The following is a 22,174-nucleotide window of genomic DNA, read 5'->3' on the forward strand; positions in this document are numbered from 1 at the left end:
ATCGGTTCCGGAAGCCCCGGCGGATGTATTTAAATTCAGAATAACAGTCACATCGGTTTCTCGGAGATGACTAGACCGATTCGACTAAACTTGGTCTCAAATGAAAGGTATTGCGCACCCATAAATTGCTAACAAGTTTCATCCCGATCCGACCTCCGGTTTCGGAGTTACGGGTTGTGGCGTGCGATCACATAGCAAATTGCGATTCAAACCGATACTCCGGTGAAAGCAAAAAAGATGAAAATTTAGCTAAAATGTCTCTCAAACAACTTAAATTTGCTGTTCTAGGTCACCGACGGCCAACCAAACTTTCGTTGACTACATTGACCACCATAGACGGTTCCGGAAGTGCCTGGGAAAAGCGGCCATCTTTCAAAACTAGCAAACGCATATCAGTTTCTCGAAAATGGTTGGGCCGATTTTCACAAACTTAGTTCCAAATGATAGCTATATTATCCCCACAGGTGTCTGTAAAATTTCGCACGGATCGCTTATATGGTTCCGGAAATATAGACTGAACCGTCCGGTCACATATGAAATTCCCATATAAGCCGGAACTCAAATTTTTTTTCAAAGGGGGGACCACATGAAATTTCAGAAATCGAATTCGTATTTTTGATGCCAAACATCTTTAAAATGCATGAAACGTCGAGATTTTATTTGATCTTGAAACAATTTTTGCCTTTCTCAATAGAAAGGTATTGCAATTGCTCTGAAAACCGACTTTTTAACGGAGGCCCGGAGGGCCGAGTGACATATACCATTCGATTCAGTTCGTCGAGTTCGGCAAAAGTCTGTGTGTGTATGTATGTGTGTATGTATGTATGTGTGTGTGTATGTGTGTGTGTGTGTGTATGTGACCAAAAATGTCACTCATTTTTCTCAGAGATGGCTGAACCGATTTTGACAAACTTAGTCTCAAATGAAAGGTGCAACGTTCCCATAGGCTGCTATTGAATTTCTAATGGATCCGACTTCCGGTTCCGGAATTACAGGGTGATAAGTACGAACACGCAGAAAATGTCGATTTTAATAAATTCTGCAATGAATGTATAAAGGTGAAATTTTTTCCAAAATATGACCACAACTGCTTCGATTTGTAGTATTAGGTCACTAACATCAATTCAAAGTCTATTTGGCCACATTGGCCACCATCCTCGGTTCCGGAAGCCCCGGCGGAAGTACCTAAATTCAGAATAACAGTCACAAACTTAGTCCCAAATGATAGCTATAATATCCCCACAGATGTTCATAAAATTTCGTACGGATCGCTTATATGGGTCCGGAAATATATACTAAATCGTCCGGTCACATATGAAATTCCCATATAAGCCGGAACTCAAATTTTTTTTTCAATGGGGGGACCCCATGAAATTTCAGAAATCGAATTCGTATTTTTGATGCCAAACATCTTTAAAATGCATGAAACGTCGAGATTTTATGTTATCTCGAAATTTTTTTTTATAAAAATCGACTTTTTGGGACTTTGCCGATTTCGCACCTTTTTTTCAGTTCAATATTACCGTGGCTGTTTTTTCTTTTTCAAAATTTTAGAACTCGAATAATGATTTATTTTCCTGTATATAGTTGTCATGTGATGTATAATAATAAAATGTAATATATGCATTTAAAAGTTTTTAATGAATATGAACAACGCACACATTCTCGTGATTCATGATTGAGAAAGGCACAATTGCACCGCTAGGTGGATTAAAATAGGTTTTTTTTAATAAAAATCGACTTTTTGGGACTTAACCGATTTTGTTCCTTTTTTCAATTCAATATTACCGTGGCTCGTTTTTCTTTTGCAAAATTTTAGAACTCAAATAATGATTTCTTTTCTTGTATATAGTTGTCAAGTCATGTATAATAAAATTGTAATGTATTCATTTGAAAGCTTTTAATAAATATAAGCAACTAAAAAATTCTCGTGTTCATGATTGAGAAAGGCACAATTGCACCGCTAGGTGGATTAAAACAAGTTTTTTGTAAAATGATCGTGGAAATTTTATGAATTTTTTTTCGTGACAAAAACCATTTCACAGTATTTTAGAAACTTGTCGCAATTGATAGAAATGATTTCATCGATTATTGAATGGTTTACTTTGATGCAAGATCGATTTGTGGAAATGTGCGGCATCTCTCCCCAAATTACCCTACTCCTTAAACTATACATTTGAGAATTGCACACGAAGATACCGGCATTTTTGTTGAATTTTATGTTTCCATTGGAGATCTTTCATGCATTTACACGTATAATAATGAAGGTAATGCCCCAAATAGGTTGATAAAATTCAGAGATGTTAAAATCTAAAACCACCATTTCCGAGCTCTCCTACTATTAAGATGAACCTGTAAATTTTTTTTGGATGATAGTCTGAAGATTCCCTAAAAGAATGCGTGCCACAGATGAAATCGTTAGTTACGGCTGAATTCTTAATAAAGTGGTCGGCAAACAAACTTTTTACAATCCTGCATAAATTGAATTTCCTTTGATATAGAACAAGGCAAGCTTCTAAACCTGTTTCGAGAATCGATTTCTTGCCTTCCTCGTGCGTGAAGTGCGTAATATTTTATTTCAAGGCCAATTTGTATCGTTATTCCAGTTGAGAATCAGCCATTACCATGAAAACTTGTAAAACAGACTATGCTGATCTATATTGCATAATTTGCATAAATAATCTATTGTTTACACTAACTGGTCCCATTATTTTAGTTTCCCGGCTTTTTTCCTGTTAGGGGTACCTTTGCTACTGCGACCACTGTCAAGGTTAATTTTTAAGGCTGCCCCTAGTTGCTATACATGTTACAAATTACCCGAATATCCCATTTTGAGTTATGCCAATTTGTTATCATACGTCTTTTCGTTTCAGATTTATTGGCTTTCTATTTTAGTTGCATCAAGAAAATAAAATTTCTTAGCATATTAAGGGCCTCCCAAGTAGCATTTCTAGTTTTATAGCAAATTACAAGTGCATTCTAAGTTTTAAGAAAGGCTTCAAAAGTGCCATAAAACCTCAATTGGTACTAGGGCAACTACGTTACGCTAATCGTTCAGTAGTTGGCTTCTTGTCCAAGCTAAAAATGAGTGAGCATTTAGAAACCTAGAATAAGTGCTGGTTGCTATATACCGATGCCAGCATGACAACCAACAAGCTACATAAACGATTGAAACCATCACTAATGTTAACGGAACAAACATGTTTGATAAACCGTTGACATCGATTCATTAGTGGTTATGGACCCAGAAAGCTTTTACTTTATTCCTAGTTGTCAGTAGTTGTAAATTAATATATGGGCCTAAGCCTTTAAAAGGATTGTCAATTTGATAATCTAGCTAGAGAACCGAAATAACTACTATTCACATTGAAAATAATATTCAGATACACAGGAAAACACATTGGCACTTAGTATTTAGACATTATTTTTTAACGGGATTTTTTTTATTGAATAAATTCTCATCCGAACAGTCCTTTGTTATTTTTCCACAATTTCATGTGCCGAAATTAAATGTTATCACATTATCAAATTAACATTATCTGTGCCGCTATTCATACACTGGCACGATATCTTCGATGTATGCACTGTTTATCACAGAAAATTTTATTATCACCACACTAATCATTGCTTTACCTTACCGTATGATTTATCGTTCGTATACCTTTTGGTTTAATAATCGCACTTAAATCACATGATTCCGAGATTTGCACTGCAAACAGATTAAGCACTTTCATCGTTAAAATTCCCCAACGTCAACACAACACTGCAACTCGGATCGAAGCAACCGAATCAAAACAATAGCTCATTGCGCAAACTTGTCGGAACGTGTTAAAAACTGCCGACAGATTCGCACGTCATCACTTGATAATAATTGAGCTTTTTTCCTTGCCCACGCATAATTCGCACATAGAAATAGATTTACCTACTCACCGGTTGTGGGAAAATTGGCCAAGAAAAAAAAGAACAGCAAAAGACAAACTTTTTCTGCCTGCACTTGCACTTTCGTTTCGAGGCTCACTCGCGGGATTACTCAAGAAGTCAGCCGAATGCGGTGCGCGGAACAAAGCAGCTGCACAACACCGCACTACCCCTGCTGCAGCGGTAATAAAAAGCAAACACTCTCTTCGCCGCGCTCGCTGTTCACTGTCATGGTCAATGTTCCGGTCGTTGGTCCAGTTACGGGGCAGCCTCCTTCATTGATTTGTTTTGGCTTGTGCGCGCGCGCGTGTGGGAATCTTCGATGTGCGACTAGCAACCGCCGCGGGTGAGCACCGAATGTGGCTTGATAACGAATGAAACAATGTCTGCTCCCTCTGCTGAAGCCTGTTACTTACCCATAGTTTTGCTGAGTGATGAAATTTGACTTAACCGGAACAGCAGGTTTGGTTTAGCTAGCCCGACCTATCTAATGAGCTAACTCGCGTAGCACTGAGCAATCCAAAATCTAAAGGAGGACTAGGACCAAGAGCTTCCTCCGAATTGTTCGGTGGTTCTTTATCGCTTTTAATTTATTTTCCAGAAGAGTTTCAAAGACACACGAATGACGACGTATCACCCGGTAAACAGATAAGAAAACCCGCGTAGAACTGATACTACTGTTTTCGGCTATTTGTCTATTGCTTAACTCGCGTTTGTCTTCGGCACTGTAATCATTCTCGCTCGCTTGCCCGCTCACTCACTCGTGCTTGATTTGAACTTCGTCATTTCACCTTCGCGACTTTCTCGATCGCCATCGTCGCCACTGGTAAACGAATCGATGATGCTAACATCGTGAAGATGTGACGCAGCGGAATGCTGATGTGTGGGATGCTTATCAATCGATGTTTGACGATGGTTTGAGTGTTCCAGCCATTGCACGACGCTTCCCACGCACGCAATCAGTACGGCTGGATGTTATTCTAGGTCTGTGCCGTTCGATTGAGTTTGTGTTATCGTTTATTTCTGTTCTTGCATATTGGTGCATTTTCAACGGTTCAATCTGATCCTGAAAAAAAATGTGGCTCATCTGGAAATTCTTTACATCTACAGCATTATATCAGCCATCCTAAAAATGTGCGTTTAATTCGAATGCTTTAAAATATGCAATAGTCATAGTTCTAGTCATTTTTCTAATTCGTTACCCGTGGGTCTATTTATATTATGTAAATGATACGAATAATAACACTAGTTTACAGTATTTCTGAACTTAATTAGCTGTTGGTTATTTTTAATGTAAAATCATGTGCTGAATCTGAAAATGAAGTTCAAAAAATTTACAGTGCAACGGTTTCGAGTTAGAGTAAAAAAATGAATTTCACCTTTAACCCTGCGGGTCTTCCAGGCCTGGCGGCTAACGATTTCTAAGTTACAAAGCGTTATGCATGCAGTAAGAGTGGGGGGTATGTGAATTCCATCAACTGATGTCAATATTTATTAGAAAATTAAGAGATTATGGAAATATCACATATGGCGTGTTTTGTAGATTCGCATAAACTATTTCCATTCACAAAGAGGCAAGGGCGGGGGAGCTAACAGGCTCGCTGTGCATTCCGACATCATCTGTTTTTACAAATATTTTCTAAGATTTGACGAGTAATAATTAAATTTAATTGAAAACATATTGACCATTTATTTGTGTCATATAATTTTTCTCACGTAAATGCTTTTCAATGCACCCAGAACTATGCACACATACACATCAAGTTATATGACTGCGATAAAAATTTTATTGAAACAGAACATCACAATTTTGCTTCGATAAAATACATATCCAAAGAATTCTTTGTAAAAAATCTTACTCCAGAACAGAGTTGCGATTTTTGTGGTCTGTGTGGCCATACCGTTATACTACACGACATTCAAGTAAGCTGTGGCTTCATAGTTTGGGTAAAATAATGTCAATAAACTAGCACACGAAGCTGTCATCTCAAAATATTGAGATTTGACAAAATTACAGAAGTTTGAGACGTTGCGATTTGAAGAGCAAAATTTTGCTCCGCAATTCTTTTACTACTGAGAGAAAATTGTCAAAATTTGTAAATAATCATAGTATTGATTTTTTGCCAGAAAATGAAGTAAACGAGCGTTTTTCAAGGGAAACAGTTCTCATTTTTAGCCTGTAGTAAAACAAGATATTGCTCGAATTGCTCGAAATGTGGTTATTATCTATTTGCATATTTTGGCTTTTGACTTCACCCAATGTTTCCCCTGGCGAATCCCTAGGGTGAGTATTCGACGGTAATTCGTAATTTTAATTTGACTTCATTAGTATGTAGTATAGCAAGTATCTACAAGCGAGAGCTTTAATTTTGAATCCTTTAAAATATTCTGAAACAATCCTCTAGTTATTAATTTTTCGCTTATATGTTGTTTTTCACAGTTTATACTACATTATTCAATAAATTGAACTAGAAAAATCATCGAAGTGCTCGAAAAACTTGAAAATTGATAAATTTACTTTGGATTTTTCATGCTTTTACTGTAAGAGGGGATATAATTTTACCGGCCTTAGAGATCCGGTTTGCCTTATAGCGTTAGGATTTTAGCTTGCCTTAGCAAGGATTAAAATAAAAAGTACGTATAGTATAATCCAAATATATTCGGATATAGCTTATAAGAAATACAGTAATGTTTCGATTATATCACTATGCGTTTATATCAATACTCGTTTATACAGGGTGTTTGTTCATGGTTAAGAATCTCTCGGAGGGTGATAGAATAAATGGAGAAAAAATTGTTCTACACATACCCTCAAATCTCAACTGTTACAGAGTTATTGTACTTTTTGTGTAAAAAACTTATTTGTCTTCAAATACCTCGTACTTTAAAAGTATACTTTGTATTTTAAATATTTTAGTTCCATTCGAAAGGTGAGAAAATTTCCTATTGAATGGTGTTCTCATATCTTTTAGTTAATTAGTTTTAATTACCTTTCAGCTGTAAAGTAGTTAAAAGTTAGTATTTTTGAGGAGGTTTTTGCCAAAATAATGAAGTATGATCATAGCAATATCCATTATCCAAAAGTTGGGTTTTTTTCATAATTTGTTCTTGGACGTCATATTCCTATCTCTTCTCATTTCTTTGTAATTTCATTACTATACTTTCCTGTAACCGACTTGCAAGTGCTTAAAAGACTCTAATCTAAAAATATGCTTTATATCGTTATTTACAAGATTTCATTGGAAAGCTGAGAAAATGTCCTATCAGTGTATGTACAAATATCTTTTAGTTAAGTGTACTAAATGATTTTTTACTAACGAAATATCTCAAAATTTGTGTTTTTGGAGAGTTTTTTAATTATTCTAATTATTAATCAACAAAATTTATCGTTACTCTTGTTCGTTTGATGCCCCTTAATGTTCTCTATAACTTTTTATTTGACACTTTGTCTACATCTCTTTTCATTTTGCTGCTATTTAATAGTTAACACAGCATGACCTCGCCACAAATGTAGTAGGTTCGAAATCATTATTTTTGCATATGAAACGATGTGATAAAAACGATTTTGCGTCGAAACCAAAAGAGATAATTGAATGGAATCAAAGAAAGAACTGTAGAACTTGCTGAGATGCATTATTTCCATGATAATAATGGTGATGTTTATTATTTACTATTTTAAGAAAATTAACGAAAATGCTAATAATAGCACTAACTTTAAACTAATTTACTAAATTCACTTAACTGAAAGGTATTAATACATTTTTCTCTGTAAAATTTTCCTGGCTTTCGAATAAAAAGAAAAAAAAGTACAATAAGTGCCATACTTTTTCAATTAGAGCTTGTATTAGTGAAAATGAGATAAAAATATCCAAGTTGAATAACCCAAACTCATGAAAATAAGAAAAGGTAAGTGTATCATGTCAAAGAACGAATTATGCAGCTCTTCAAGACTAATAATCTGGATTATTAAAATGATGAAGTTAACTATTAGGATTTTTAAGAAATGAACGAAAAATCGATTAAAATTGTTTAATCTTCAATAAAGTACTTTGAAAAGGCTACTTAAACTCATTAGCTGAAACATATGACAGCATCACTCAATGCGAAATTTTCTCACCTTCTCAGTGGACCTAAAATATTTGAAATACAAAGTATCCTTTTTGAGTTAGAGGTATTTTAAGACAAATAAGTTTTTAACATACAATAACTTTGAAATGGTTGAGATTTGATGGTATGTGTAGAACGATTTTTTTCTCCAAATATGTCAATCACTCTTCGAGAGGTTCTTAACCATGAATCAAACACCCTGTATAACACTAGATCAGCGGTTCTCAACCTTTTTCGTACCACGGACCCCTTATAAATCACCCTAGGTTGCTGCGGACCCCCACGGATAAACATCGATTTTGCATGCCTTCAATATATTATTTTCGATTTATTAGAAAAAAATATTTGAAATTTCAATATACACTCGGAAAATATATTTTTCTTCGCGGACCACCAGCAACGGCTTCACGACCCCCTACGGGTCCGTGGATCCCAGGTTGAGAATCACTTCCCTAGATTATATCACGTCTTTGTTTCGATTATATCACTTTTTTTTAAACACACAAGGCACACTACGTTTTGATCTAAATAAGCCACATATTGTGTTAAAAGTGCCAGAATTTGTAATGAGCCTATTAGTGGGTTTCGGACTGTTTCGTAAATGGTTTATATATGATGAGGTCGGTCAAAAAGACGAACTTTTTTATTCTTTTATCTTAAAGTATAGATTCTTAAGAAAATATCTCAAATTTTTATAGAGGTCTAAGCAGTAGAAGTAAAGCTATAGCGCTGCTCATCTTGTTTCTTTACGGGGGCGGAGGGCGTGGTGCAAGAAATGGTAGGTACGCCGAGATATGCATTTTCTCTTGAATTGTTGTGAATACCTTTCTATTGGCAGGACAACATCAACGATTGGAGATGGGACTATTTCTATGGAGAACTAAATCGTAGTTTCTTCGAATAGATTGATTTTAATAGTCAAAATATTTACCCAAAACCCTAATGTGCCAGATTCATTCAAGTTTAGTTTTGAGTGGTTCAACAATTTTAAGAAACGGTACGGGCTACGTACAGTGAAGCTGTGAGGGGAAAATTATCCGCTGATGCCATACCATTTGATCCAATGCGTTGAACAAAGATGGCAGATGCTGCTCTAACCAACGGTTGATAATAGAAACATGGCAAAATAGGCTCATTACCCTGCTATGATTTTTTTCTTTTTGACTAACTTTAACTTTTTATTACTTTTTGTTTATAGAAATAAATGGGTTAAATCTTGAATATAATTTTTTGTTTTGTTTTGAATATATCACGCTGCAAATATATCACGCCAAAATATAGACTGACCGTGATATAATCGAAACATTACTGTTTTACTATGTTAAATTAAAGGTAATCGAATGTATTTTCGGTCGGCCAAACATTTTATATTAGTGCGGTTAAAGTTTCTTATGTTACTCTCGAGTTTTTTTTTTAACTTTTTCTTAATTTCTTCATTTTTACATGATTCGCTCAAACTTTGAAATTTAGAATCGACGCAAATGGAATATAAAGGATTGCTTTTCAACCAGATCGTTTTTCGATAAGGTGAAGTTTGGCACGCCAAGGCGGCGATAACTGGATTGTTGTGGTGAGAATAGATTCACGGAATAGAACATTTATTTTCATTTATGCTGAAAAAAGAGACATTTCTGCTAAATTAGCATTATGTAAATGTTTAAGAAACGTTACACTGATACTTTATTTTGAGAAAGGTTATAGATAATATAATGTCATTGTTGTGCAAAATATAGTGCGGCTCTCTCTCTAATAATGCCGAAATATGCTCATTACCATAATGAAGGTTCATCAGTAAAGTAGAAACACTAGATAATCTCAAAAAAACAAGAGTGAAAACGAAAAGGTGAAAACAAAAAAGAATGCAAACCGTAGAAAGTTCACATATGGTAACCCGAGGCTATTCGGACCTATCTAAGAAAATCGCCCTTTAAGGTGGATAGATGTAAAAGAATGTATCGGTCAAAGGTCCTACTTGTTACTTCGAAACCTCAGCAACATTTTGGAGCCATAAAAAATTATTTGCACCACTCCCTGGCAGCGCTAGGCGACGGTTTGCAAAACCCTACGTTTTTTCATTCTTTTACAATGTAGGGGTAATTCGGATCTCCCTACGGGGCAAATCAACCGTCAGACCGTCAATTTTTATTTTTATTTTTTGCAATGGAATTATGTTTACCTGTGACTCTTGAATATACAAAAAAAAAAACGTTAAAAAATAATCAGGGTATTCACTACTATCGATTAGTGTATCATGTATTTTATTTGCTGTAACGTGTGCAATCGTGTGCGCAGCAGCAAGCCGCTGAACGGTGGTTGATGGAATAGGGAGTTCTAATAGTCCCGTACGCTCTTTTCGTACAAAAGTGGTGAGTGGCTTGAAAGTATCTGTGTATTTATTGAAACAACAATTATCCCATAAAATAGCGGCCTCAAGCTTCTCGAAACACTTATCTGTTATTTTTTCATTTTTATTTGTTACTTTAATCACGATTTTGCGATTTTAATGTTTTTTTTTTGTTTTGAGGATGGCAAAAAAATTAAAAAAACTACAGGATGAGATTCATCTGTCAACATTATTGTTTCAGGGTGGCGCTTCCACGAATATGTATGATAGTCTTACGATTGTCTGAGAAATTGAGACGGTCTGAATTATCTCCACGATCTTAATATTCGATTGCGCATGTACGCTGAGAAAAATTTGCATTGAATTTCCATAAGAAAACTTTATGATTTTCAGACATAAGATATATAAATGGAAATGATAAGTTTGTCTTGAATGATTGAAATAAGTTTTTAATTGATTTAATTTAATTATATAAAAATTAGGACATGGCTGACGTTTCTCGCATGTTTTAAATAACAAATCAACTGTCAAAATACACCTTGACAGGAAATTTGGAACAAACAAACCAAGTGTAGATAGATTGCACCAGAAGATTGATGACAAAATTACTTCACTCAATGTTAAAATTTGTACTTAATGAGTAAGTGTCCGTCGATATTTCCGAGAAAAGTGCATTTAGACAGAGAGATTTTATAACTGAATGATGATTGTTACTTCTCAAATGGTTTTAAAAATTATAAAATTCGCGTCAGACACTAATTATTTGCACAAGTAATTACAATGATAATCGGATTCCTTCTGGATTTAAAAATCAACTCTCTTAATCCACAAAATGATTTATTGAATAGCATAAAACACAGATTTAAGATTTTGTTTCAATTTGCGTGCAAATCTCGGGCTTTTTGCTTAGAAATAAGCAACTAATAAATGCTGACTTAAAATTATTAGCTCTTGGTCTGCCATCTTTACCAGTATTGAGGCACTGAAAAATAAAATATGATGCTATAAAATTAATAACATATCTCATACGGGTTTCTTAAGAAAAACTTATAAAATTCTTACGCATAGATTGGAACGGGGTCATAAGATTGTCTTATGAAATACCTATATTGGACTTCCATGGAGTTAATTTATAGATAAATGAATTCATTAGCCGGCTTATGACATTCTAAAGCATCCAATATGCCGAGACCTATGAATTTCTTCAGTGCTTTCTCCTCGATGTAGTTATGCAAGAAATATTAAGGGGTTTATACAAAGTTCTGGCGAAAAAGCGAACTACGTTCGTGATTTTTTTAAAGTGTTTTATGCAAATTTTATTTGAAAAAGCGAAAGACAGTTCGTTATTAGCACTATCGCAGATGAAAAAAAAAACAAGTTGAATTAAAAAAAATATTTAAGATTGTCGAAGTTATGGCCCATTCCCCGAAGCGTGTTTTTGGCAGAGGTTTGCGGTGAACGTTCTCCAAGCCGAACCACTCAACTGAAATCCAAAAACTAAAAATATTATTGAAGGAAAATGTATTGTGGTGTGCTTGAACGGATCGGTTTCCCACTTAAAAAAATCTTACAAAAAAATATATTGACCAAAAAGTTGAGTTTTGCGGTGAGCAAAATTTTAAACAAAAAATCATTGCAGAGAATCCAAAATTTTTTAATGATAAAGGAATCGTTCAAGTACACGAGAATGTAAATACAACCATTTCAAACAAAAAATATGGAAATCGGATGAATAGTTTTTGAGATATCACGTTCACCGCAACGGTACTTTTCAAAAAACTTCATTCATTCGCGTTTAAAATTTTTTGTTAACTTCATTCGTGAAAGAACCAGCGTGCTGCAAGCGGCTGTAATCAAGGGCGGATCCAGGAAAAAAAATTCGGTGGGGGTCTGAAATTTCGATTTTGAAATGAACATTGTACAATTCGTAATACTTAATAACCTTATTTATTGAATACAAGTTCTGTTGGTCAAATTTGGTTTGGAATGATTTTGAGTTTGGAACTAATATAAACTTGAAACTAATTTAAAATTTCTCAACAAGTAAAAAAATTCGGAGGGGGTCCGGACCCCAGGATCCTCCCCCTGGATCCACCGCTGGCTGTAATTTAAGATGTAGTGCTCCGATCTGAAAAATTCCGATGAAAATCCGATGAAATTTTGCACAGATAGTTTCAAAAGTATGCACTTTTAGAATATTCAATAATTTTTTTCGCGCAGTTTGCATGTTGCAAACTGTCGCCGAAGAGACTTAGTGTGATTCTGAAATCAAAAGACGACAGAATATCAAGAGAAATATGCGTATATTAATATTTATACTTATGGAACATACACACTCAATTCAGTTCGGTAATTTCCGCACAGTTGAACAGTCGGTAAATGTTTTTCAACTGATAGCTCAGCAAAGTGGCGTTAATTTACTGATTTTCAGTGATATATTTACCGAGTTTATTCAAAACAAACGTCACTTCTACTGAGATCTCGGTAAAAGCTTTGTTAGCTGAGTGCTCGGCTGTGCAAAACGCGGTAAAAGTAGCGAAAAAAGCTGGGATTCGGTAGAACAAGATTGAGTGTAAAGGAATCAATCAAATGCATTGTTTTGCTTAGGAAACCTGGTTATTTGAGTCAGTTATTTTGACTGTCCCTGTTTAACATAACACTTGCTGTCTCAATGAGTGGATACAATTCCATGTTTTCGATCCTACACACCAACATTTGGTTATCGATTTCAGAAAAATTTTGCCGAATTTTCCCTAGTTGAAAAATTCAGTTGGTTGAAAATTCACCAATTTAAATTGTGAAACTAAAGATTACCAAATTTACAGTAATTCACTCCGGAATACTGAGTATTCGGCAATCGTGCTTTCAATTAGACAATTGATATAATCCAAATTGCTGAGTTTTTGGCATCTTGGTTTGCTGAAACTTTCTGCTAACTTAAATTCAGCAAAATTTTACTGGCGCATGGTGAAAAAAATTTGGTGTGTGTATAGAAGGTTTTTCTGATATTATATCTTATTTAATAAAAATATCAAATTTATGTGACTCATTAGAAAAATTTCGTCTAGTTACAATTCTTACTTCCATATTGCTACAAAAGCGTAATGCACAAACCCAAATATGTGCAACCATAAAGCAGCAACAATTTCGTTCGACACATGCTCACGTAGCTGAGAATATTCACAAACAGTCACGTACGGTCGTCGAACTCACTCAGCTAATATTTTGATTTCGAAATATAAGCTTTCCGTTGTATTTGGAAGTCAATATCAGTGTTTCCACGTGTTCGAAATTATTTGGTTGACATAAAACATGTTTTGACTTTTCTGTTCAGATTATGTCTGGTACTGGATACAGATTTTTTCGTAGCCCAATCTTACAACCTCTTTGATTCGTTCCTAAGGAATAGTATAAAAACTTTCGTGAACATGTAGAATGTTCGTGTATTTGCGTAGCGAGTGATTGCATTAAACATAGCCATGGGTGAAAACAAGCTCAAAACCCTAACATTATCAAATTAGATGTATGCTTTTTTATAATTAATGTATTTAACTCGATTCAATGCGTTAGCTTGATTGAGTCGCGCAGTTTTCATGTTTTTGTCTTTTGTCTCATATAGAAAGATTATGCTCATTTACTCAGAACATCGCCAACCTAATCCCGGCCCGGAAGGCCGTGTGTCGTATACCATTCGACTCAGTTCATCGAGATCGGAAAATGTCTGTGCGTATGTGCACGGACAAAGTGTCCCCTCTGTTTCTCAGAGATGGGTGGACCGATTTGCACAAACTTAGCCTGAAATGAGAGGTACAACCTATCAGTCTCTATTGATTTTTTATTGATCTGACTTCCAGTTCCGGAGTTACGGGTTGAAGAGTGCGATCACCCAGCAAATTCCCATAGAAACTGGTATTATTAAACTGGGTGCAAAATTACATGGTAGTCTTGATCAATAATAATTAACTAGGGGAAGATGGGGTAAAACGCACCCCCGGAGCAAAATGCACCCCTTGTTTATATCGAAAACTGCTGGAAATTTCTAGAAAAGTGTAACACCAGTCGGAAGTCCGTCATAGTTAACTTACACTGTCAAAGTTTGATAACCGTACATCAATAGCAACTCGAGAAAAAAAACAAAAAACAATAACGTACTTTTCTCATGTAATTATTGTGGCTCGTTCAACAAGGATTTTCAGCTCTTGTAAATGCTGTTTATCACTCCCAAGTTCGTGGCTGTTGGTCCATTGTGTGTATGTGCAAATCGTATTGAATATGTAATGCAATGCACTTTAGGCTTTTCAGCAGGCAAATTATTGGAGCTATTAATTATTAACTAAGCAGAACATTTTGCAATCATATTAAAACTAGGAATAACTAGAGGGAGTGATTTAATTTTATTAAGATTAGGGGAGGGGTTTAATTAGGGATTATTTTTATGAGTACTGTTGGGCATTTCTTAACGAGATTGTGTATAGAATAACAAAAACTAGAAAAGATGGGGAGCGGCAACAAATTTTGGGGAGACATTTTTGCATCTGAGCATCAGAGATTGGGGGAGAGGGTGGACAAAGCTGAAAGGGGCAGAAAGATTTTAACTTTCAGTTTCCGGCATCGGGAATCAACGGTTGGGATCACAAATTCGGACGCTCTTCATCGGGAAGCATCATGTATTGGGATGCCAGGCGGTTTTCCTCGAGCCGGCAGGGGTTTCTCCAGACGATTTCGTAGTACAGCTCAGATACGCAATACATCGCGTTGAGCGTGTGGTGTTAATGCTGTAGGCAGGGATGCCAAAGGTACTGGTAAACTACATTTTTTTCGGTATATTTACATTTGCACAAGCCGTACAGCCCGCTACAGCGACGCATCACTACAGCTCATGCCAGAACGGTAGCCATACCGAGTTCATTTTCCTGTAGAGCAGTAGAATACATTTTTGTTTTGCTGCTGTACTCCGACTGCTCGGTGAGAGTGTGGCGTAGTAAAGTTTGTTCTCTCGCTTTGTACATTTTTCTCTGCATAGTCAAAGGGAGAGGCCCACACACGAAAGCGATGATGCCGGTCGTGGCGTAAACGAACCGCATTTATTGTAGTCGTTTTTGATTGAAAATATTGAATAGATTAAAAATATTAAAAAGTGTAAAATAAGGAAAGAGAAGCTGTACCGCCCGCGTCTGGTGGCTGTACTGGGGGCAGTATTTCTTTGTCATGTTACTGCTTTGCTTACAGACTGCCGTACAGCGCTGGGCGTCCTGCAGTAGCGAACGACAGCAGCAGCAAAAGAGAAATGAGAATGTAGGCAGAAAAAATACAGCCGCAGAAAAGGTAGGCATTTTGCATCCTTGGCTGTAGGTTCCGTGTTTGTTAGCTCAGTCTACAGAAATTTTCCGTATCAGCTTGAAGTCGCATCAAACCATCGTAGGTGTACGGTACATACGGAAGAGGGCACCTCTGAGAATGATAAAAATAATGGTGGCTGTCAAATCTGTATATCGACACTTTTTAGGAAGCGAGGGACATATAAAGAAGGTCACGGCTTGCCAGTACATCTCAAACCGCCACATTCGCAGATAGCGCTATTCGCGGAACCAATACGTTGGAGATAAGCGTCTAACGTGTAGTGATTCTACATCAGCCTAGGCATCACACGAATGAAATCCCGACGCACATCCCTTCCTCTAAACCAAGGTTTCGTTGATACCTTCGAGCAGATAACCACCGTCCTAACTCTCCATTGCTCCAACTTTTTAGCGTCCTCTGTAGAGATATTGAAAAATTCATTGAAGTAGATTGGTTTTACGTAGATGTCATCTTCTAAAGCACCAGCCATAGCTAAAGAGTCCGCTTCTTTATTACCTGTGATGGAGCACTGCGAGGGAACCCGAACTAAGGTAATCTTATACGATTTTACAGACGAAGTACACAGGAGCTCCCAGTTATTTTCCAGAAAATATGGAATGTGCTTTCTAGGTTTCGTTGAACGGAGAGCTGATATTGCGCTGAGGATATCCGAGATAATAAAGTAATGATCGGTGGGCAAATTATTAATTATCCCAAGGTTATGCTGAATAGCAGAAAGTTCTGCGACGTAAACTGAAGCAGGATGATTGAGTTTGAATGAGGCTGTGAGGTTCTGATTGAATATATCGAAGCCAGTGGAGTAGTCGAGGCTCGACCGGTCGGTGTAAAACATCTTGTTGCAGTCGACTTTTCGAAATGTACTATGAAAGGTGCTTGAGACACTTGAATCTCGTCTTTCATGGATGTGTCGAAGAATACAGTTGAATCGGAAGCATGACGGCGGAGATAATATGAATTACATATTATTTTGCGCCATGTAATCGAAGTACAAGGACATCTTTAAATTTGCGATTACTAACAGGTTCAAGATATCGAATCGGATGAGCAATCGATAAGTGAGGTCCCAAAGCCGATTTTTCAACGAAAGGACGCCCGCCAGCACTTCTAGACTCATCGTATGAGTCGAGTGCATGTAACTCAAACCAATACGCAAACAACAATATTACAATCGCTCTAGTTTTGTTTACAATTCGTTTATTTGACACGGCTCAATGCGTTAGCTCAGAGGAGCCGTGGGTCTTTTATATATTTACAAGATGTAAAAAATAAAAAAAATACACTTTCATTTAATTAGAGCCTGTAATATCCCGTGCGCGCGACTTGCCAGTGCGAGCGGAGATCTTTTTTCGAGTCGGGAAAATGTTTGTTATCTCTCTAACTGCATCTTCGCGGTTATCCATATTTCTCTCGTTGCCGTCCGTATCATCATCCTGATTACTGCCTTGATACTCGTGATCAGATATTCTTCCTGGCTTCTTACCCTTGCGGATCAAGAGTGTGAACTCTGTATCTTTGGAGGTAGCTTCTTCATTGGTTATTGAATTTTAAGTGCTTGACGCAGCTTTTACAGTTACCATTATGTCCTGAACAGCAGCCACAAATTGGGCAACCGTTTGTGGTGGTGGTGGAAAGTAATTTTTGTTAGTTGTGTGCTTGTATACACTAGAGTCGGGCACATTGGAAACTTAAACAGAAAATATTTGTGGACAATAGAAGTAAGAGTGACGCTTTGAATTAATTTAAAGGGTATCCCGCATCAAATTGCTTCACGGAAAATTGGGTATTTTTTTCTTGAAAATTTGGGTAAAAGTTGTTTAGAGTGTATTGTTTACACTGAATTATTATCACTATTAGTTTTTCGAAATTTGGAAAAAATGGCGTCACCCGAAAAGCCGGGAAATTCGTAAACCACTCTGAACCCTGCGAAACGGTGAGTCGTGTGATTAAACGTTATTACCAAACTGTGAGCATCGAACGTAAGAGAAATGCGGTCAGAATGGATGTTTTATTAGTGATCAGGATCACAAGCGTGTAGCGTTTAAGGGGTATCCCAATGCTTCGGTCATGAATGTGGCTAAAAAGTTGAATCTGTCCAAGTCTTTCGTTCAGAGAGCCAAAGACCGGGAGGGACTCAGGAGGTTCCAAATCATGACGAACGGCAAAATACGGTGAGAAAGTCACGTGCCCGGAAACTGTATACCCAGATACCGACGAAACCTCGTTGTCTCATCATGGATGATAAGACTTAGGTCAAGGCGAAAGGAAGGAAGCAGAAACTTTCAAAGTTTGCCAATAAATACATGATTTGGCAGACGATTCGCTCATGTAGCAAACGGAATGCGCCGTTCGTGACTACCGGGACTGTAAATATGGAGATCTACCTCAAGGAGCGTCTAATGAAGCAACACGAGGGCCTTACGATTTTCTAGCATTATGCCACTATTCAAATGTTGTCCTAGGGTGGTACGAAGCTAACGGGGTCACTTTTGTACCCAAGGAAATGGATCCCTCAACGCACCGGAACTAAGGTCCATCGAAAAATACTGTGCAATTTTGAATCAGGCACTACGGAAGTATTCCGAGGAGGTTGAATCTGAGGAAGACATGAAGAAAAGTGGGTTTCCGTACAGAAGCAGCTGCAGTCAGATGTTGTACAGAGCCTAATGAGCGGAGTCAAGCGTAAGGTGTGAGCGTACGGTTATGGTTTTCAAAATGAATGAAATAAATATGCCAAAACCTTACTAATACGTTATATTTTATTGTCTGAATATTTGAAAAGGATCGGTCCACTAAGTAAATTTCTACAGCGGTATTTTTCTTTGATAATTTGATGTGGGACACACTTTAGTTGAGGGCGATTAATCCGTACCTTGTTGTTCACGTTTCTTATATTCCAATACAAATTGAAAGCGAAGTGTGTCGACGGATCATTGCTTTTATCATCCTCATGGGTCATTTTACAGTTTTGGAACACCGCCATTTTACGACGATACAATGAGACCAAGATTTTATGAGTTCTGAGCAGTTCATTAGTCTTGACTAAAAAACCAAAGTTAGTGAATTCAGTGAAACCGAATGGAATTTTATTGACGATAAACCTATTTGTCTTTTCAACGGTCCATCTTAGCCCCAATTAAAAGGAACCGTAGACGATCCGTAAAAATCGTCCTCCGGATCCTAAACTGGTTTCAATTCGATCCAGTTGGTACTGCTTATTTGGTACAATACCTTTTCCAGTGGAAGCACCTTTCGCTAGAGGAAGAGACATTTGGACAGTACAACAACTAAATGGACTTACTAAATTTATTATTGTGGTAATAACACAAACACAACAGTCAGAGGGCTCACCCAGCGCCATTCTGCGACTGCAATTACTTCCGACATGGGTTGATAGTTGTTCTGAGATAATAAAGGGGTCAGGGGGGTGGTAAAGCAGTGACACCATCTAATTCGCTTCTGTAGTACTCTACTACCTAGGTCCCATTAGATGGTTTCCCTCTCGCTTTCATTTCAAGCTACTCTACGGTCCACGCTGTACGAAACCAAGCTTGTCGAGACGGTCTCTTTTTTCGGTGCTGCTGGTATCTGCGTGGAGCACCACCGCTGCACTGACCATGTGATTTCCATTGCGAGCATAAATTTGACCGATTTTTTCGTCTCTTCACGGGCCAAATGTGTGTCACGCGTTGCGCAGCTGGATTGGAGAGTTGTCTACCTTTTTCGCAGTGACGAACTTTCCTCCAACTTTTTAAATTTTAAACCGTTAATCTGTGGCTGGCGGTGATGGTTTGAGTGGGTCTGTCGATCGGCTGGGGCATGGGTGACTGAGGAAACAGGGGGGTTTGCATAGTGGCGTCTAATGGGAGGAATATGATCATGATGCTGGAACGGCTACAATCAGCTGCGACCATACATGATCAACGGAGGGGAAGCGCGGAATGAGTCTATGGTTATATTCATTCATTCATTCCGGTTTCGGTCAACGACAAAGCGATTGGAGGCTGCCGGGGCGCGATAGAAAACCTGATTTCGTTTTCATTTCTTGTAACAGCAGCACACATCACATCAGCGACGACGGCAGCATCCAACAGTTTTCCCTTTCACGTGGGGCCGTTTTTCGTAATGAAAATGAAACTTGGTTATAACGTGTGGTTTTTTTTCTGAATGCAGCTGCCACTTTTTCACTTTCAATCCGCAACCGTGCGGTTTCATCTTTATTTTTTCATCGGTTGTATCGGTTTGCATTTTTATCCGTGGGAATTATTTGCTCAAACATTTTTACAATTAGTTACTATCAGCATACTCTAATTGATCTTACCTAGAGTTTTATTGAAGTATAGGAACAAGACTACCTGATCGTTTCTGAAACCATTCTTTAACGAAACTTGTGAAATAATTGTCTCAGCGTACAAAAATAAATCGAATCTATCGTATTCTAACCTTTTCAACAAAGTTGCAACATAAGCGTAATGGACTAAGAAGGTCAAAATGAATATATTTTTTTATTTCTCCAAGTATTATCTTATTAAATTTTAGCCACGCAAAGTTGATTTGGAAAATATGTTTTTTCTTAGTTTATTGCGATTACGTTTATAGAATATCGGTTGCACTGTGACGTTGTGAACCAATGAGTCTTGATAAATAACAAGATACTACTTTTAACCAACTCCTTCAGAATAAGAATCACTAATGCTTTTAATTGTTTTAACTGATGTGACTGCTGTTCGGTTACTTTGTTGGCGGCACACCAATAATTGTTAATGTCTATTAAAATGACTTATTTCCTCTCTTCCATTCGTCGTCGTTCGTTAGACTATAAGGCGGCCTTTCCAGCCACTTCTTCTGCAAACCACCGGCAGGATCACGTATATAGTCGAGTCTTTCTTCTTTGATCTTTGTCATGCAAACAATTAATAACTTATCCTTAATAATCGATATTATGGTCGAGTTCTATGGAGTTCACTGTAGGTATAATAATTGCTTCGATTGGCTGTGACGACCAAGGCAACAAAATGGACCAGTCACTGAAATATAGCCGTCCCTTCGACCGATATGTTTAGTCAACATGATCGTCCATCTCATTTTGTAGAGAATCCAATCATATTGATTGTCAAGGGTTCAAAATCGGTCGGTCAAATTCCACAGCACAGATTAGAAGCAACCCAAGAGCAATGTATTAGATTTCATTTGGGTGCCTCTTGACATCAGCAGTATGGTATCACTTGTTTGGTTGAGCCAACAAACGAAAACCAACGAAACAAAACGGTCTCCGGGCAACAAATGTTGATTTGGTTTCCAGATTGATAAGGTCCTCCATATAGAAGTTTAGGCTTAACCTTGGCCTGTGATTTTGCTTCCGCAAGCATTTTTTTCATTATCAAGGCTACGATGGAACATAAACTGCGTGACTGACAAAAATCGACAGTATTGGTATGTACAAGGGAATGAGTAAAATATTACGTAAGGTTCTCAAATTATTTTACATGTCTGTGCCCATTTGGTTGTAAACGAACTGCTTAGTGTTAATCGGGTTATTTGATGCCCTTGTATCAGCTCGAAGCAATGTTTTTATTCGGAATAGCTTGATTGGAAAAAAGAATATCAATAGCTGAGCTTCACACCAAAAAAATAATGAAATTTAAGCGACATGTAAATCAATAGGAATGTAATCATAAAAAGCTTGAATCAAAAATTTGATTTAAAATTAAGTTGAATTCGATGCACTAAATGGGAGCATCAAAAAGCATATGATTTTATACTTTCGTTCGTGTATTATATCATGTTATTTATTTTACAGCAATGTTGGATTAAAAATACATTAAATTGCATTGGTATCCCGTTTTATGAAACTGTAATCTTCAATCAACGTGTAAAATTATAATAAAATTCGTTGAAGAAAGCACGACAAGTTGTGTGTATTTGTGGTTGAACTTAATTTTACATTTGAATTCATGCTCCAAATATGTGCATGAAAATAAATTTAAAATTCCAATTATTTTCTGTGTTGTTACAGGGAAAATGTGATTAAGATACAAAACTAATGACTGGCATCTAAAAAGGGTAGTCCACATTTTTCATTCTTTACAAAAATAGGAAAAACGGGACGTATTTACTCGAATGCTCAACTTTGATATATAATAGCATAAAAATGAAATCTCGGCCGGTACCACTTTGAGCATCTAAGAAACATCAGATACGGTAGACGAGTCCTTATTCATCCCATTAGTCAGTATGTCAGACGTTTTCTTTGATCACTCGACCAACCATCACTGGATTGCGCTTAAATAGGTTTTATCATCTTTGCTTCGTTCCTAAGAAGTAATACAACGAAAAATCTAGGTTGAAAAATGCAAAATACTTGTGTCTGAGCAAAGTGAAAAGTGAACAACACACCCACATTCATCTTACCTTTTAAGCTAATGCGTTGAATAGAGATAGCAGTCA

General features: G+C 36.9%; 1 protein-coding gene across 3 annotated transcripts in view; it reads right to left on the reverse strand.

Annotated features, from left to right (window-relative positions):
• Window positions 1-22,174, reverse strand: part of LOC131683707 (ecdysone 20-monooxygenase) — a 126,840-nt gene that overhangs the window by 16,746 nt on the left and 87,920 nt on the right. Inside the window, exon 1 of one of the 3 annotated variants that reach the window (XM_058965938.1) lies at window positions 4,335-4,448. The exons of 1 other annotated variant lie outside the window; for it this stretch is intronic. In XM_058965938.1, the coding sequence (XP_058821921.1) occupies window positions 4,335-4,338 (4 nt within the window). In that variant the 5' untranslated portion in view covers window positions 4,339-4,448. Of the gene's footprint in view, window positions 1-3,930; window positions 4,262-4,334; window positions 4,449-22,174 lie in introns of those variants that run through there. One more of the 3 variants, XM_058965940.1, reaches the window with a different exon arrangement.

This window comes from Topomyia yanbarensis, chromosome 2, assembly GCF_030247195.1.
Source record: "Topomyia yanbarensis strain Yona2022 chromosome 2, ASM3024719v1, whole genome shotgun sequence".
Classification (NCBI taxonomy): Eukaryota; Metazoa; Arthropoda; class Insecta; order Diptera; family Culicidae; genus Topomyia; species Topomyia yanbarensis.